Here is a 19454-nt window from a genome sequence, read left to right as displayed (position 1 = left end):
AAAAAAATTGTTTCGGACGGATGTCGGACAGAGATTGGGAGTAGCCCCCCAGATTCGGAACAGGCTGTTCGCCCTTGAATTTTATTGTCACCTATAGTTCTTTTCTTGATAACGATACAGTGCTACAATTAGGTCCTGGAACCAAGAGCAGTACGTTATTAAAGTTCATATAAATACGAAAACATTATTTTATTAGGTAAATATCAAAAACTATATTTCTTGCCGTAATCGCAAAAAATCCCACTTGCTAAAGTTGCCCAATAATAAAAGTATTTAATCATAAAAACAAAAGTACACGATATGCCTGGATACACAACTAAAATTTCACAAGTTTCTGAGAAATGCAATTTCACTAAAAATTACAATGTTCTTCAAAAAATATTCTTAAATTTATGATTCATCGTATGTACTCAATTTTACACATACCTGCAGCTGACGTCTCCATGTCAAAAAAGTGAAATTTGAATATATTTCAACCAGCCACAATATTTTTGAGATTAACAAAAAAGATCGAATTAACGAGTAATAGTCGTGCTCTCTGAGACGGGGGATGTTATCGGCCACGGGACGTACGGTGTCTGACGGGTGGACATGTTGGTAAAATAACTGACAATATAACGGTAATTATGGCGTTTGGAGTTTTGAATTAATACCAGCCTTTAAAGTATTCTGCCCCGGCGGACCGACTAAATCTAGTTTTTTACGATTAGAACTGACTTAATGTTGACTTTATCTGGTTAGTCAAATTTCAAAAACTCTACGATGGTCACGCTGGAAAAAGGCACGCATTTGAATAAGCTCTTGCTGTTTTGCTAAATATGATTAATTTTGTGTGTTATGATTAATATTAGGTGTCTATTTTTTAGTCACTTATTTTCAGTTCGTTGAAATTTCATTAGTCGGAACTTTACTATTTTACTATTTCCCAAAAAATAAGTCTCACATAATTTGGTACAGTTTTATTTCAAATAATGTTGATTTATTGACAAAATTGTTACGAAAATGGACATATCACATTTTACAATACCGTATAAACATAATGTTAGTGGTGAGAATAATAACAATCCAACATCAAATTAATGCCGCCTGTTTATTTGATACAGGAAATTAAGCGACACTATCGAAGCTTTTCTACAAAATGATATAAGCTAATTTCGTTTTAATCATTATAGTCTTATTGCAGGTGAGCGTCATGATTACATCAAGACCTACATATACAGCAGCACCCATTCCAAAAAGAATAAAAACAAAAGAAAACTTAACCAGAACTATAGTATTTCCGAAATTGATACACACGAAAACATTACAAAAATAATTCTGCAGTTCACCATTACAATGCGCCAGCGCAACTTCGAAAACAATATGAATTTGTAATCGCAGATACGCACGTTAGGAGTCTAATCACTGAATCATATGAAAGGTTCTATAGTATTCATTATAGTGCTATCGTGTTCCTACTTTACCTTACCGGTAAGGCGAGGCGTCGCATCGGCACTCGATTTGGTGGAACTACAGACGAAATGAAACATTTTTGAAACGAGGGGGCGATCTGCAGAATGGCTAGTAGTCATCTCCGCGAGATATGACCTCCTTGCAAGTGGGTCTGAGCAGGATGGTGTGCTCAAACTGCGCTGTGTAGCAGCCCTTGATGTCGCAGAGAGGAGGGTAGGCGTCGACTACGCCTTTGTCGCACAGGTCCTTCAGCGCCATGGCGTAGCGAGTCGCGCCCGCGCGCTCCAGCCACCGCTTGCAGAATGCCAGGGTCCCGAAGTTTTTGTTGATCAGGTTCAGTAGCTGCTTCGACGACTGCAGTCTAAAATAAGAAGTGGTTTTGTGAGGGACATCCATAGGGAACAACAGTGAACAATATAATCGTCGAACTTATTATGTTTTGCATTTCGGGTCTGATCTGGACACATGCCTCTAAACAGCTTCTCATACTTAATGAGAAAGGTCCAATTCCCCAAATGTGACATAGTGGAGGATGTATAACCATATCTTGTACGGAACAGAGCCGAAAGAAGGGATGTTTCTTATACTTTGGATTGCAATTTGGCAGATTTGGGTGTATGTAACATTTTCTTATCTTCCCCAAGATCAAAGGAAACAAAATTGTTGTATAGATTAGTTGATGTGGGAATTAAGCGAAGACCGTAGATGATGTTTAAGGAGCCTGTCATTTCCTAATCAAGAAAAAACCCTCCTTAAATAAAAATTTAAAAAAAAAACCTAAGTTTTATGTTAATTTCGTGCCAGTTACCTTAATGGCACGAATTGTTGTTCAAAGTTCTTCATGTAGTGAGAGCAGTCCATATCGTCGTGAACTTGACCGCGGCCAGTCGAACCGAAAGTCTCGATCGCATAGAACTCGTTCTCCTCCATACGTGTTGTTTCACCTCCCTTCACGATCGGGACAGTTTTTCCTGCATGGATACCTAGAAGCAAACGGTAACAGTGTCTAGTTAACGCTGAAATCTTATTAACACTTTGTTTGCCTTTACAAGTATGAGTTGATCATAAACTTACGATAAGGTCCAATGGAGTGGCCGTTAAGATTGCGGATCGGTTTCACTTGGTATACCTGGCCATCTAGCTCCACTTCGTGTGATTCCATTACCTGGCGAACACGAAACATATGTAAAATAACAAACTTGAGTTTATTACTTGTAAGTCTTGCATTTTACTTACATAGAAAGATGGAATTCCAACAAGAAAGAAATATCACACCAAAGATAAGATTGGATGTTCAATAGGCTAACTTGAGGGGAAATAGATAAATCTTGCGCACGTCGAGATACCTTTCTATTATATACCGTCTTGGCGCAACTCAAGGCTTGAGATGGCAGAAAAGAGATTCTCTACCGTGGAGATAAAGTAATTGTCATTATTAAATTTGATTTTGAAATTTTCATTGCGGTAACACCAAATCAGTAATGGTATAGTGGACCGCGCTCACTCATTTTCGCCGTTACGTTTTTTGTACAATTCTTAATGTTTGTAATCTCAGTACAGAGTACTAAAAAACCGACCTTAAAAGTCATTCATCCCCTGGTTTGCCACCCTCAGAGGTGGAATATTTATTTCAAATTGAAATGGTACCGCTCCTGTGGTACCCTCTTTCTAACAAAAAAAAAGAATCTTCAAAATCGGTTCACAACAGCCTGTTACACCTATGAGATTCCTATATAGCTAGCTGTCTTTATTACGATACGAAATTGTACGTACATGATGTTTTTATAACATTTTTTGTGGCTATAAGGTTGAAGACAGTAAATTTTAATACCACCCACCAACAAGGTCACGATAAAATTCGATAGAATAATATTATGATGGCTGCTTATATGTATATGTAGCTCGCTAATGGAAGTAGGCGTGAGACATATTTTTTTTAACCCAATACCGTTTTTGAAAGAACGCTCACGATAAATATCCTGCGTACTGTTGAAAATGTTAGATATTTCGAATATCTACTACGAATATCTGGCAAAAGTATACAAAATGTGACCATTATGCTATGGACTTAGAGAAATAAGACTAATCTCTAATTAGCACTGCGCGCAAACTTTACATCGCCCAGCTGAATGCACCACCGTGCCATTATGAAGATCAAAATTTGTAATATAATTTAATGACAACAGTATATCGTCGGGGATAGTGTAAATCCGCGTATGTAGTATTGGTAGAATAAATTTCACACGAGAGGGATTCAACATTATTGCTTTGTAATTTCTATAGCTACGACTTTCATTTTTGCACAGTAAGCATTATATTATCACTCGTATATCACGCTAATTTGGTTGGCATGACATTTACATTTGTTTTGGCCATTAAATTACCGAAATGGAAACTTATAATCAAATGCTAGTGACGCGTAATTGCACTATCCCCGACGATATTATTATGAATTAATTGTTAATGTTATAATTATTGTGTATTTAATTTTATAATTTTCATTCTTGCTTGATCACTATAATTTCTTGTACTCTGACATGTAGTGCAATATTTACTGTAACATTATATTTCAGAATTGATAATTTGGAGATTTGTCTTTGTCTTCGAGTTCATGTTAAGTATGCAGGTGGTTAATGGAGATTTTTAATAATTATTTGTACTTTTTTACCTCCTGCACAGCTGTGCCAACGTCGCACAACCTGACGTCCACTCCGGAAGCCCTGATGCCGGCTTCGGTAGCCTCTTGCACGCCCTTCACGAGTGAATCGTAGCGCGGGTTGAAATGTAACGTGAACGCGCAGTCGATGATACGACCGTTGATGTGCGTCCCAAAGTCTATCTTCACGACATCGTCGTATTCAAGAACGGTTGTATCACCTGGGGATGTTTGTACATATTTCGTTTTAAATTATATTTTATTTTTATTGAATGTCATGATGTTTGTACTACCATGACACATAAACACAAAGAAAAATTCCTTTGATCTGACTGGACACGAACTAGTGACTGTTGCCTCAACGTCCCTACCGCTATGCCAACTGAGCCAACGATCGAGCAAGCAGATCTTACGAATTCCTCTACGTGCTTGATCCGGATCTTTGTATTGGGTTTAAAAGGGTTGTCGCCGTAGCGCCACCTGTTTCTTCACTCAACACAACTACTATTGTAAGAAATATTGCTATGTACATACACATAAAATATTAAAGATTACAAAGCTTTTTAAAAAATTGGCCAGTGTATGATAAGATTCATGGCAAATTTGTGGTAATTACTCAGTAGATTACTTTTGTGGTTATATATGTCGCATATTTACCAGTGTTTGGGGTGTAATGGGCGGCGCAGTGGTTGCGGCTGCACCCAGTGGGGAAAGCAAGGCCCGCCTTGAGCCCGTCTTCTCCGATGAGGCGCCTGGCCGTAGATTCCAGCTCCTCGCAGATTTGGATCATCGTCATACCAGGTTTTATATAGTCACGGATGTATTTCCGAGTCTACACAATAAACATATTTGGCTAAGTAACAGGACTTTTAAAAATAAATATTAGTTTAAAAATAAGAATTTGTTTCTAATATTTTTTTTGATGTAATTTGAGTGATAATGAGATTATTTCAATTCGATTTAAAAAAAAGACTTGACCAGCCCGTAGTATTTTTAATAAATGCTCCTTATCGACACTGGACCCCTGTAGGGCTGGCACGATTAAAAGAAAGTGCGAGACACTACTATTCTCACATAGGGATCTCGAGCTTTATGTCGCTAACGCGCACGTCATGCCTTATCATGCTAGCCCTACTAATGTTGAGCTTCTACCTACCAATTTGGCTATTCCTATAACCGACTGTCCCTAGGTCATCCTCTGTACATACCTGCCTATGAGCTTCAGCTGCATGCCTAACTTCTTGATAGATGTCATTCTGCATTCTGTCCAATGCCCGTTTTTCTTCACTGGAGAAGCGATCTTTCGCTGTCCTTTCATCAATTCCTTCAGCTTTGCCATGTTCCATAATTTGACCCTCAGGGTAGTTACCTGATGCATGGTATGTAATCTAATTATTTGAATAATATGCTGTGAGCTGTTGAATTGGCGTTGAGCAAAAAAAATGCCGAAGGAATTGAATTTACTTGTAAAAGCGATTTGTTTTCTTACTCAGACTGGCAAACGGTCAGATGTACGGACAATGGCACATCAGACTACACATTCTTGTTCGAAAATCGCCTCCAGTGCAACGGAACAAGATACGTCAATGTGTAGCTTGATGTGTTGGCGTGTGCTAATGGAAATTGCAAATATTTGCAATTAGAAATTTCACGTCTATGGATCCAAATCCGCCAGTTGACATATTAGAGATAATATTTATATTATGATAATATTTATTTATAAGAAAAAAAAAACCAGAAGAAAGTAATATACAACAGTAATAGTATAGTAGTAGAACCAATTTAATAAAGTTTTTGTATAGTATTTACAATAAATTTTAATTAAGTAATGAAATATTGAAAATGGGTTGCCAGCTCTACCCTCCCAGTCATAAGTAATGTTTGCATTTTGGTAACTTTCGAGAATAGCGGGATTTACAGACACTCTATCGCGCGTGATACGGCAATCGTGTGCGATTGGGTGCGCGTGTAAAGATGTTGGAAGGAAAAGGGAAAGATAGCGCGATTGCGCTCAACAGCCGCGCATGCAATCTATCCTGAGCTATTAGCCTTTACATGAACCTATTTCCGTTGTAAGTAAAACGAACACAAGCAATCGCGCGATAAAATAAAAACTTTCAAACAGGTAGTCGCGCACGATTGCGCGTGCAGGCTTTCCCGCGCGCAATCCTATACGCTGCTGATCACGCGCGATAGAGTGACTGTGTAAAGTGGGCTATTGCTACCTAGTTTTTTTTTTATTTGAAAAACATCAATTATGCTGATCTTGCTTAACAATAGAACTGAAACTAAATAACATATAAAATCGATTAGAGGGGGTTACAGATCTCGTTTTGCTGATTCCACCTACGTTAATAACTAAATTTTGCTAAAAATGTCGATTATGTTAGTTACGATGAGGAGGGCAGAGTCGTACTTCAGATGTAAATCACTCTACTTGATGGTGGAATTTACACTAACAATACTAGTTTTAAATAATGCGCTAAAAATCATAGCAATTACCTGGTATTTAACTAGCGTATTCCTTATACTATGAGTGCCAGAGTAACAAACTATATTGGTTTGGCAGAAAATTGCAAATGGAACATCTTTATCTAGCTCCCAGACAACTATTTGCAATAAGTGAGAAAACTTGTTAAAATAAACACAGCTTCTAGGAAGTATTGTCGAATTATAATTAATATAATGTGGCAGTCAACCACACCAATTGTCTGGTCTTAAACTAGGGAATTCCTTGTACCATTTCTAGGATAGCCAATGAATGTGCGCGCTAAGGAAGCTTTAACCAGTACGTCAAGCAAATCCATATTAAACAAATTTATGGATCATTCATCATATGGACAATTCAGGGATATAAAGTTGTAACTGAACTCACCCATACTCAATTTCAGAACTTGAAACTATGAAAAAGGGACTTGCCATTTTAGTCTGAACTGCAGACAGGGTTTCAAGTTATACAGTTAACACGTTGCTGGAGTCATGGATTGTGCCATGACTCCAGCTGGAGTTGCAAATTGGCTTCAACTATAAGTCCATGCATACTTATGGAGTTGAACGACATACTACTTCAAAGTCAAATATTTTGATTAGACTTGTAGAGCAATACCCTGATTTATTAAACTAGTGAATTGGGTAATCTTTTGTAAGTGTAATTTTTTTTAAATAACAAAATAACTTGGATATAATCATGTATAATGTGAGAGTAAAAGACAAAACTTATTTCATAAAAAATTCCAGTGGACTTACAGGGTTGATTTCAGCTTTTATGTGAGGGACTGTGAATGTGTTTAGAGTCAGTTCTAGTTCAATAATGAAATGATTGAAAATTATCATACCATCAGGGAACAGTTCTGCAATTGGTATGGTAGGTGGGTTGCTCTGCTGTTTAGAAGGGCCTTTGCCCTTGCTCTTGTTTTTCTTCTTTTTCTTTTTCTTCTCTTCTCCTTCCGTGGTATCATCTTCAACTGAGATGGCCTGGACTTGGTCCGTTGTACTTATAATTTCAGGTTCTCCACCAGCAAGGTTGATAGGTTCTGCTCCTGTCACATAATAATAATCTTTAATTTTCATAGGGGAGAAGAAGGCACCTTTGAACAGGGGCAGCATAGAACAAATGCGTTAAAAAATATATATAATGCAAAGAATTAACAGTGCGCTGTCTTTACAAAAACCTGGAGTTGGTTGTACATATGAGATCGTTGCTTTCGAGGATGAAGGTGGTCTAGTTTATCCCACCTAAGATGCTATCCAAATGTGCAGAGTAACAGAGTCAGAAATCCGAGAAATAATAAACAAATCACAAAAATTTCACATGAGGTGTCATTAAGTAAACCTCTTCTGATTAATAAGATTTTACCATATTTTGTCAGCATTAACATTTTCATTTGCCTTGCCATTCATCAATTTGATCAATTACCAACAGAAAACCATCTAGTAAAACTAATTAAGGCAGTCGCAAGTTCATATATTGACATGCATTTTCATTATTTAAGTTAATCGAATCGAAGATCTTATGATCTTCTATCACAAAAAGATGTTATATAATAAGCTTATTTTATTGGAAGGACAATAATTTTATTATTTGAAGTCAATTAAAAATTAGTCTCAATGTTTTTAAGGAATCAACATTTTTTAAAAATTATTAAAATAAAGGACTTAACTATCTTATTCAACTATTTTTCTACTATATTAATATTATGTCTACTTGTAATCAACAAATGCTTGAACAAAAATGATTCTATTTAGAATCGAATAATTGAATGGAATACACATGTTTACGCGTATTCCATTCAATCAATAGATTTAGAGCGAGCAGAAAGAGGTTTCCGTCATTAAATAGTTCTTGTGACATCATAGTGGGTACAAAAAATGTGGCATGCTTGGTTTTCATACAAATTGCTGTACTTGCGGTGTCTATCTAGATATGTCTGTGGATTTAACTAATCAGATTGAAGCACTATATGTATATATTGCAAAAGATTTTTGATAATGGATTTAATAAAAATATTTTACAATAAATAAGTAATTTTCATTTAAATTGATGACTTCAAAGATGGGCATCTTGTGGGTTTGAACATTTGAGTATCTTCACAAAAATGGGAATTCTGCAAGTATTATGAACTTTTTGATTGTGCTTATTATGAATGATTAAAGCCAAATAATAGATCTAACTACTGCAGCAAACAAAACAAGTAAATAATAATGATTTCAGATTTTACAATCAGATATGTAAAAAATGTTCTAAGGTGCCCTCTTCTTCCTTATTTTGTTATATAATAATTCCCAGATTGATTGCCAATCAATAATAAAGTTGAACATTATTTTTTAATTTAATCGATGTACAGCCTTGGCCAAAAGTATTAGGCACCCCTTAAATTTGCAAAATACAAATTTACTAATTTAACCATTCATTAATGCTTATCTTAGATGGTATGCTGGGGTCGTATTTCTTTACCTGGCATAGTAGGCGGCATATTTTTAAGGTCATAAAACACCTAGTGATCGAAAATAAAGGACTTGTGCTTCTTGCGGTCTTATCACTAAATATTTTGTCACTTGTGATAGGGACTCTAAAGCGTCAACAAGTTTTTATTATTGATTTAAAAATTAAATTGAGGTCTGATTGGTTTTAAAATGCCGAAGAACAGTGACATTAGTTTGGAAAATCGAGTGAAAATACAAATTTTACATGAACAAGGAAAGTCGCAAAAAGAAATTGCCAAGTTAGTGAAATGTTCACGTTGCGCCGTGCAATCTGCTATTAAACGGTTTGCTCAGACTGGCACTCACGCTAATAAACAAAGAACAGGCAGAAAAAGGGTAACAACAAAACGCGAGGATAGAAAATTAATACGCGAATCGATGAAAGATCGGAAGAAAACTTCATCAGAGCTTGCTGCTGCCTTGTCCGAAGAGACTGGAAAAGCAATTAGTGCTCGCACAGCAAGGAGAAGACTTGGGGAAGCTGGTCTAAAAGGATGCAAAGCCAGGAAGAAGCCTTGGCTCTCAGAAGCCAACAAAAGGAAACGTTTAGAGTGGGCTCTACGGCACCAACATTTTACGGAGGAAGATTGGTCTAATGTTGTGTGGTCTGACGAATCTAATTTTGAGGTAAGTTTATTTTACTGGGTTCTTTACCAGTAAGTATGATCACTTATTTATTTTACTTAAATGGAAAAAGTTATGGCCTTTCAAAAAAAAATAACTTTTTCGTTTCTTCTCTAGGTGTTTGGAACACCAGGTGTGACATTCGTCAGACGTCGTGTGGGTGAAGAATACCATCCAGATTGCGTCGTACCAACTGTCAAGCACGGAGGAGGCAGCATAATGATCTGGGGCTGTATGGCTGCTGATGGGGTTGGCGAAATGTTTGTATGAACAGCGAAAAGTACGTAGAAGTACTTGAATCTGCGCTTATGCCTTCGCTAACAAGCATTTTTGGCGGCACTAACTTAGATGGAGTCATATTCCAACAAGACAATGCGCCTTGTCATAAGTCAGCGACTACGATGCGTTGGCTTAGGGACAACAACATTGAGTTGTTGGATTGGCCGGCCCAGTCCCCAGATTTGAATCCTATCGAGCATCTCTGGGGCATTTTAAAGCGTAGGATTAAAGAGCATATTGGCATTACTTCTAAAACGGCCCTAAAAAATGCTTTGATAAATGAATGGCAAGCTATTACGAGAGAGGATTGCTCTAAGCTTGTGCGCAGCATGCCAGACCGAATAAGCGCTGTGATTAAATCTAAGGGTGGACCTACTAGATTTTAAGTTATTTGTATTTGTTTTTATGTGTTTTAATTATAATAAATAAATCAAGAAACAGGAAGTTGTTTTTTTCCATTTTTTAAAGTAAGTTTTAGGGTGCCTAATACTTTTGGCCAAGGCTGTAGTTGTATTTATGTATAAGACAATTAATCTAAGATCCATTGTAAGACTGATAGCAAAGTTAAAAAAATGTTTCTTTCATGTTTTCAACTGTCTTTGAAAATATGAAGAATATTGCACGTAAACAAGCTACAAAGTTATAAATAGCATTATATGCGAAGTGGTGTATGTATTGCAAATTAAATAAAGCTTTGGGGCGGTTAACCTTACAATGGTATAATTTGATAAGAATTTGTGACAATTTTGCTCTGTTGAAGCAAATTTTAAGTGCATGCTAAAGTATAAGTTGGTAAATATTGCATATTGGGAAAAAATCGTAACAGCTGAAAAATTCTACAAATACCAATACTAACCTGTCTTCTTCTTCTTTTTTTTCTTTTTCTTCTTTTTGGCGGGATCCTTATTCTCGCCATCGTCCAAGCCTTCTACCTCTTCCTCCTCACCATTTTCTAACAAATCATCTTGAGATATTTCCTCTAGATTTTTAGTTGAAGCCATTTTGTTAAAATTTTACAAAAATAAAAATTCGTAAACCCCTATTTCCATGCGCCTTCTAAATCTCAACTCCATGCGTTCTAATACTTCTGAATATGGATTCAAAAGGGATGACAAATTTGTATCTAAGTAAACAAAAATAAATAAATAGGAGCTCTATTTGTTACGAAGATCCTGTAGGGTTTAATCTATATTATGTTAATTGTGTCTTTTAAGTTTAAATCAAATAACGAAATGATAAATCATACCAATAATAAATAAATAAAAATACTTCTCAAGGGTATATGAACGCACTACCAGCCTCGGCGCGTTCCATTACATTTTTACAAATGTCAAAATGTTTTAATATCTTGCTCTAGCCAATGAAAAACAAGGCTGTATCTCTAGGATGGAAAAAAACTGTATCTATTTTCTTCGCACTCTTACCAAATGTCCCTTGACCAGTAATGTAGAGCGAATTAATCGCACTTCCGTTTGCCGTTGATTAAAGTTCATAGCGGGAAATGACAGTGTTTTCAATTCTGTTGATGCGTGCGCTATCTTTAAAACATAGTAGACAACTTGAGAGAAATAGCTGATGTTCTTAGAGGATGGAAAAGTCTAAGCTGATGTAGCATGTTTTATAGTGGAAGGTGAACAATAGCCGACACTATTTAGAAAAAAAAACTGACCTGAAAGTTTGCTTAGCAGCTTTCGCTGTTTTATTTTCATTGGAAATACATCCATGTAGCAAGGTTTATTGAAGTGGGTGAAATTCAACAAACCGGCTTCATCCCCTAATTTGCCACACTTAGAAGTGGAATATTATCTTCGAATTTGAATAGGAGAACTACTGAGGTACTATTAACAAACTAAGAGGGGTTACACTTTAAGGGTTCTTTTTCCGAACAGGCAACGGCGCGGGGCGGTCAGTAGCGATCAGTTTGCTTGTTTTTGTCAATCAATAGCGTTTATGGGCAAGACCATACTTTTGGATGGTGAAATTTGAAGTTATTCCAAAATGTGTGAATACATTTAAAGTATTTATATTATTATATAAATACTTATTATTATATTATAATATAAATATTATAGTAACATAATATATTGCATTTTATTTCTAGCCACATAATGATAGGAAACATTTTTGGAATTTGAGACACATGTAGTAATTACCTATTAGCTTATTTGTATCTGAATCACGGAGAATTGTTGAGAAATAATTTATAATGCAGTATGATATATCAGTACGATATATTTTTACAATAAGATTCCGGAGAATAAATGAAGAATATCATTTCCTAAGTTTAAAACTTAGATTAAAAGTATTTTAATTGAAAAGTCATATTACAAAATTAAAGAGTATGTTTTAGATAAAGAAGTATGGAAAGACAACAAGAGTCTAGATTCCACACAATTATGATACAAACTGTATTCCATAGCATTTAAGTTTATTTGAAAAGAGCAATCCCTCGAGTTTCTTGCTCGTTCTTTCAGGGAGGTCAGCGTAGTGAACGAGCAGTATCTTAAAAAATGACGTGTTCAAGTGTAAACATTTTACCTATGGAATAAATGATTATTTTAATTTGACTTTGATTTTGTATTTGATGACCCCCTTTCCAACAAAAAAAAGAATCATCGAAATCGGTTCACAAAATATGACTAAATACCTGATCGTGTAATATAAACACGAAAAGTACAGACGAATCGAATACCTCCTCCTTTTTAGTCGGTTGAAAATAGTATGTATATACCTGTAACCGTAGATGATATACGAGTGCAGCAGCTTGAACCAGTGTTGCAAGGGCTTTGAAGTGGAAAGTTACATTTTCTTACCTGAAAAGGTACATTTTCGCTACAACTTTACAACTTTTTTGTGAAATTGCTCCACTAGTTTGTTAATAATATTGTCAGAAGGTTCTTGCAGATGGAAGATGACGAAGTAAGCATTCGTCATCAACCCTCCACATAGACATGATGCGTTTGCTTGATTTCGGTCCGCAAGCGTTGTTTAAACAGCTAACAAGCTGAGAAAAATAAAGAATGTAATAATAATTCTAATAATAATGCACACACTCAAAGCCCTAGGGAAGCCCGCACTAGGAAAACACTGTATCGCCGCGGGTGCCATGGACACACACATAGACAACCACAAATTACACCTAAACCCACGACAAAAACAAATGTAGGCCATATGTTCGGTCACGGAGGCAGTTAAACTTTAAATTTTAACTTTAACCCGTAACAGTTAGATTTAATTTTGCTTGCGTTATCTCTGAGTTACTTTATTGTCTAATTTGAGTGCGGTCGTAAACTGTTTAGAATTGGTAACAACGGCTACACCTAGTCGAATTGAAGGGTCGTATTCCAAAACTCTACTCAATGCTCAAGTCAGGACTTGAGTATGATTTCAACCACTGGAAATACGACGCTAATAGCTAAGACTTGAGTATGATTTCTAGTGCTTTAAATCATACTCAAGTCCTGACTTGAGCATTGAGTGGAGCTCTGGAATACGACCCGTAGAAATCTCAACGTTGTCAAAATTATAAAAAATTGCCTTAAACATAAAAGTTACTTAAGTACATGTAACACGAGAGATTCAAGTGAAAAATAGCTAACTATATATTTTTCTAATGATATCAAATGACAGGACGAACAAGTCGTGCGTCTGATGGTAAGCTGTCCATTGCAGCTGCAGTGCAACTCAGAGCTTTAAATTGCAAAGATCTGAAGGGCACTACCATTGTGCCCGTCACCTTGAGACATAAGTTGACAAGTCCCATGTGCCTGTAATTTCACCAGCACACTTACCCTTCAACACCAAAACACAGTAATGTTGACATTACTGCTTGACGGTAGAAATACGTAAGGTGGCAGTACTTCTCTGGACGAACTCTATTATAAGGAGCTCTACAATGTATTATTTTATAACAACATAATTTTATTTGGTAAAGAAACATATTCATTCAAATATCATCAGACATTTTAAATACAAGACCAATTTTTTTAAGTAGCCAATGGGCAATTCAGTCGATCTATTAATAAATAATTTAAATTACAAACATTCGTCTAATGTTTTGTAATTTAGTGGGAAACTGGGATACAAAGTATCATGCAGAGGTTTTTTAGGCGTCTGGTGTTGTTTTCCTAATGACACGTTCAGAAATAATTAATGATCGGGCAGATTAAAATGGTTGGACGGTTGACTCATGAGTTGCTCTTTTAATAAATGCTAGCTTGCTTTAAAGTTCAGCGTGCCGTGTTTTACGACTAGTTTAAGTCGCAATAAACTTCCACACGGCGGCATTTCAACGAACGGACGCGTTAATACTTCCATCGTCGTCGAAGCACAGGAACTTCTTGGATAACGCCTAAGCTCATTATAATTTATAACTCGACCATGTTTTAATATTCCGTTATTCTGCTAACGAAGCTTAGTTTTTTTCCTATTTAATGTTGGTACATAACAATAGAAACAGCATACAACAATACAACAGCAATACTGTTGTGAAAAGATTACCATTGAGCGTGTGAGAGCTCCAGCTATGGCAGGCGTTCGTTTCGTGCGGCTGATAGATCAAGTAACATAAAGCTACAATTATTAGCTAGCTGGGGTTAACATTTATTTAAACATTATTTTACTTATATATCGACTGTGAACTGGTAACCGGTGCTATTTCAATTTCGACAACTTACAGGTGAAAAAAAAATCATTTATATGGCATCTGGTTTATTAAATAAAAATACGTAGCGTACATACATACATGTGTAATATATTTTTTTGAAAAGTACTAAGTATTTTTAGTTAATAAGCCAGATGCTACGTAAATTACGCAAACAATTATTTTCTTCATCCTGTAAAGTTGTCAAAATTAAGATAGTGCCGATGGCCAGTTCACAGTCATATGTAGCACGAGTCTTTTTAATAACAAACGGAGGCATAAACCATTCAAATGTAGGTTTCTAGGTTTTTTTACAATGTTTGCAAACGATTGAGGTAGAGTTCTGTATTTCATGGGATAGTAGTAACAGCACGAGCCGAGCGGGTGAAGCGAGCGTACCGCGGAATCCAGCTAGTGCCAGAAGCCACCATGCAAGAGTGCTTGCGTTTCCGAACATGATTTCAGGTCAAATTATATATTAATTAATATAATATTAGTATACAAATATAATCAACATTTACTTAGTTTTACAAACAAGTATCTAAATTTTAGTTTTAATGCTCATTAGTCTTATTTTTGAGGCTCAACCAAACAAACAAAAATAAAAGTTGAGTAGCTCATAACAGGTAAGGGTCGTATTCTAGAAAGAGTTCTAGTTGAGTTGAGTAGAGACTCAATGCTCAAGTCAGGATTGCAATTGAATCACAAGCACTGGAAATACGACCCTAATGGCAGGGACTTGAGTATGATATCAAGTGCTTTAAACCATACTCAAATCCTAACTTGAGCATTGAGTAGAGTTCTAGAATACGACCCTAAAACATCGATTGATTAAATTTATTTTATGCTTCAGAGAAAAATGATCAATCGTTAAAAAAGATGACCGTTTAGACTTTTATGCCTGTTGCTTTCGCAAATTTAAAAGGATCATTTAAATACATGCCGTATTTCATCATGTATATATCATCATGTCACCCACTATATGTATACAAACCACGTGAAAAGTAGCTGCTAACATGCATATTGTATTTTTCTGCGATAATTAAGTTTAACGAAAATTACAAATATATCTTTTTATTAATTTATCTACAAGAAAATCCTCAAAAATAGAAGTATAACAAGGACACAAGCAAAACTTAAGTAAGTTATTAGACAAAACCTAAAAAGATCTAAACTCGTTTTGTATGCAATTAGTACAAGCCGGGGCAAGAACTTGTTTCTGAAAAACTTAGAGGGAACTCTCAAAGACATTTGTGATGACAATTCCGGACAGTCAATCGAGTCTGGTACCATTTTTCATTAAAAATATTAGGTCACTAATATCACAACGCATTTCAAGTTGTAAGAGATGATGTTTCTTAAGGAATTTATAATATTTGCACAGAAAACCAATAAACTAATTTTATATATTATCACATAATTACTTAACTAATACATCTAGTACAATATTTTAGTTATTGACGGGAACTTTTTTGAACACGTGTGCGAATGTTATTTAATAATAAACTCACAATAATTCATTCACAAAAAAAGGATTCACTTACTAATATTACTATTTTGTAGGCAGAAGCATGACCTATAGATACTGCCTAAAGTTTATGTAAGTATACAATAGGATGTAAAAACATTGTTGTTGAGTTTCCACTAGCATACAAAAAAGTTTCCACTAATTTTACGTCAAAAGTAATGAGTGTGCAACCAGTGAGATACATATTCTTACAGGAAAATTAAAGCTGCTCTTGGTAGGTAGCGGAAGAGGATGTAGTTTTTAGTTTTTAATAATTTTATATGGTTTTCATTTCACGCAAAGAGTTTAATAATTAGTAAATAATTTCAGTAATATTTACTGATTGTATCATGTTAATGCAGTTACTCACTACTATAGCACATTACTTGAATTTTATTTTATTTTTTATTTTTTTTACAAACAAACAACGCACACACTCAACATAGCCCCGCACTAGGGAAACCTTGTGTCGCAGGTGCCATGGACACACACATAGACAACCACAATTTACACCTAAACTCACGTGAGAAATAAATGTAGGCCATACATATATTTTTCCCGGCCCGGGAATCGAACCTGGGAACTCTGCGTGGTAGTCCAGCATGCTAACCGTACGGCGACAGAGGCAGTTAATTATATGTACACATCGAAGTTGAATATCTTTATTACAGACAGTTGATTGCTTTTTTCGAGATAAAAATGTATTGTTGATAAGATGAAAAGACGTAGAAATTTGTAATAAACGTCTATGTATACATATAGGTACAGTTCTTATCTCAATCGGCATAGAGTTGAATTTCAATTTTAAGTGTTAACTGGTTTACTGCTCAACAATTTGCTTACTCAAAATCTTACATAACAACCAACATTTAATAGCCGAGCCCTTATTCTCTTGTACTTATGATTAATTTACTTTTGTTGATCTTCCAATGCAATGTAAATATAGCTAATAATTATATTATATTAGGTAGGTTGGCTAGTAGTAGCTAGTAGTAGTGGCTAGTAGTAGTAGTAGTAGGTTAGCTACCTATATGCTAGTTTAGTTGTAGATTGAAATTCTAAATTTTGAATCCATTTGTTTTAGCGCCTTTTTCTTTGATTGGTCATTGCTTTCCACGTGTTTAGTTTGTACTTTTACTTTGTAGGTTTTAATAAACTGTAATTACATAACCCTTGGGTTTGCTCACTCAAAGTTAAAGTCAAATAATCATTAATTTCATAGGTAAAATTTTACACTAGAAAACGTTATTTATTAAGCTACTGCTCATCAAATGTGCTACCTTACCTGAGAAAACGAGCAAGAAACTCTAGCTCTTTTGAAATAAATTTAAATGCTATGGAATAAATACAATTTGAATATTTTTTTTGTGGAATTTAGATTCATGTTTTCTTTTCATACATCTATACTTAGGAAATGATAGTATTAATATACCTATGTTCCGGAATCTTATGAAAAAACGTATACAGTTCTCCATAAAAGAATCGTTTACCTTAGTTAAACGAAATCGTGGTACCATGAGTTTGGACTTAGTTCTAAGGTTAATATTATGGATATCTTCTTTCTTAATGAAAATGTATATTTTACGGGCATATAAAACATTTGTGCAAAAGTACTGTAATGCCATAGTCATGATACCAATCTCCTTAAACTTTTCTCTGAGAGACTTAACTTTTTATTAGCACCCGAACCCAATTGATTCACTACGATTGTACTGACTACCACTAAAATTAAGATGATGATATACTACAATCTAAGGCTGGTATAATACCTGTACGTATAACCAGAGAACACGGAAGATATATGGCCCTAATAGCCAATATCACAAGTTACACCTCGTGACCTCACCATTTGATGTGGGTCTTATATTTATCGCCTTAGTGAACATTTATTAAACGAATGTGATACTGAGGCGAATGGTTAGCTCAATTAGCGAACGGAACTTGACACTAAGGTCGTGCTAGCTAAATATTTAGTACAATTTACTTAGTTATTTATAATGACCTACTAAATTTGTTTACGTTAAGGTTTGTGTCTTGGCTAAAACAATACAAAATCATGTGTAGGTAGAGACTCGACTAAAGTGCTGTAGCAACGACGAGCATAAAAATAAAATGATTTTCTTTATCGCACCCTGAGAATGGTAAACAATTGGGTATTTACAAATATATTCAAGTTGTTTTAGCAAAACCAAACAATTAGTGCTTAAATCTTTATAATGCTTTTAAAATTAGAGATTTAATGTAGAAAGCCTGTAATGGCTACTTCTTCTGAACGCAAAATAATTAATTTTAGAATCTCTGGTTTGTGTTCCGTCTTGATTACAGTATTCTATTTTTAATAAAATGTTTGCATTTTAATTGAATAAGTGTACCTTTTCGTAAATATACCTCGGTCTATGGGTATTACGGACTATTATAAGTATAGGTAGATAGGTGAGATACCTACATTCGTTCCTGCATTGTGTACTCAAGAATTTTATAAATGTTTGAGAAACACGTATTTTGTTTGTTGTTTACATTTATCACAAAATTGATAAAAGTATATTATGTAGGTAAGTATAGTATTTTTTCACTGAGTCAGTATGGGCAGATCCTAAACTAAAACAGAAAACATTTCTATGAAAACAATGAAACGACACTTATATAAATATACACCTAGTGGATTTACATATTGAAAAAAAAAAAATTCTTATGGCAAACCTCAGGCTCAAAGATACCTAATGTTAACTAAAATAGTAGAGTTTTAGATTTCTAAATATTGTACCTGTAAAAAAAAACTAAACTATATGTATACTATAATAAAAGCGTGTAAACGAAGAAGTAGCGTAGTAGGTGGTCTTCATTACCTACCTGACTTATATTATGTATTGGATATTGTTCGTTAACGGAACAGCAGGCTGTCGCAGATAACCCGATGGCATTAATATTCTGCTGTTTAGAGTGAGGGTTGCCTTTTAAAGCACGATTTCTGTTAATTATCTGCCAAATTTTTTGTAAGTGTTGCCGTGCTTATTGTTTTCATTTTAGAGCTGTTACACACAGCGACTTTTAGCAGCGATGCTGTTGCTAATCGTCTACCTTTACACACACGCGCGATTTTAAGTAGCGATGCAAACGCGCGACTGCATCGATACAAACGCGTGCTAGCATGGCTACACTTGCGATTTATAGGCGATTGTATCGATGCAGTCGCGCGTTTGGATCATAGACATAGAAAAAAAGAGGAGACATGTAATGACGCTATGTAAGATCAGGGGCCGATGTCGCCACTTTTTAGCTTGTGTGCAATTTAAACTTTACGCTCTATTATC

At 35.3% G+C, this 19454-nt stretch overlaps 1 protein-coding gene across 1 annotated transcript; it reads right to left on the bottom strand.

Moving 5' to 3' along the window:
* Nucleotides 1-951: 951 nt before the first annotated feature.
* Nucleotides 952-11010, bottom strand: LOC113236423 (methionine aminopeptidase 2). The gene is made up of 8 exons (XM_026472474.1): nucleotides 10851-11010; nucleotides 7444-7647; nucleotides 5317-5477; nucleotides 4766-4940; nucleotides 4121-4329; nucleotides 2527-2617; nucleotides 2261-2435; nucleotides 952-1813 (listed from the first exon to the last, which is right to left on the bottom strand). Exons 1-8 carry the CDS (start codon nucleotides 10993-10995, stop codon nucleotides 1561-1563), a joined length of 1413 nt encoding a protein of 470 aa, XP_026328259.1. The 5' UTR covers nucleotides 10996-11010; the 3' UTR covers nucleotides 952-1560.
* Nucleotides 11011-19454: the final 8444 nt, after the last annotated feature.

The sequence above is a fragment of the Hyposmocoma kahamanoa genome, unplaced genomic scaffold (genome assembly GCF_003589595.1).
Source record: "Hyposmocoma kahamanoa isolate Upper Pololo Valley unplaced genomic scaffold, ASM358959v1 92, whole genome shotgun sequence".
Lineage (NCBI taxonomy): Eukaryota > Metazoa > Arthropoda > Insecta > Lepidoptera > Cosmopterigidae > Hyposmocoma > Hyposmocoma kahamanoa.
Note: the sequence above shows the minus strand (reverse complement) of the source record. Positions and strands in the feature narration are given on the sequence as shown.

Excerpts from the sequence above, each read along its gene's own strand:
- LOC113236423 (XM_026472474.1), bottom strand. The coding sequence starts at position 10,995 with ATGGCTTCAACTAAAAATCTAGAGGAAATATCTCAAGATGATTTGTTA. Across the intron at positions 7,648-10,850 it reads AAAAAAGAAGAAGAAGACAG|GAGCAGAACCTATCAACCTT; the intron begins GTTAGTATTGGT and ends ATTATGTGACAG. Across the intron at positions 4,941-5,316 it reads CAGCTGAAGCTCATAGGCAG|ACTCGGAAATACATCCGTGA; the intron begins GTATGTACAGAG and ends TTTATTGTGTAG.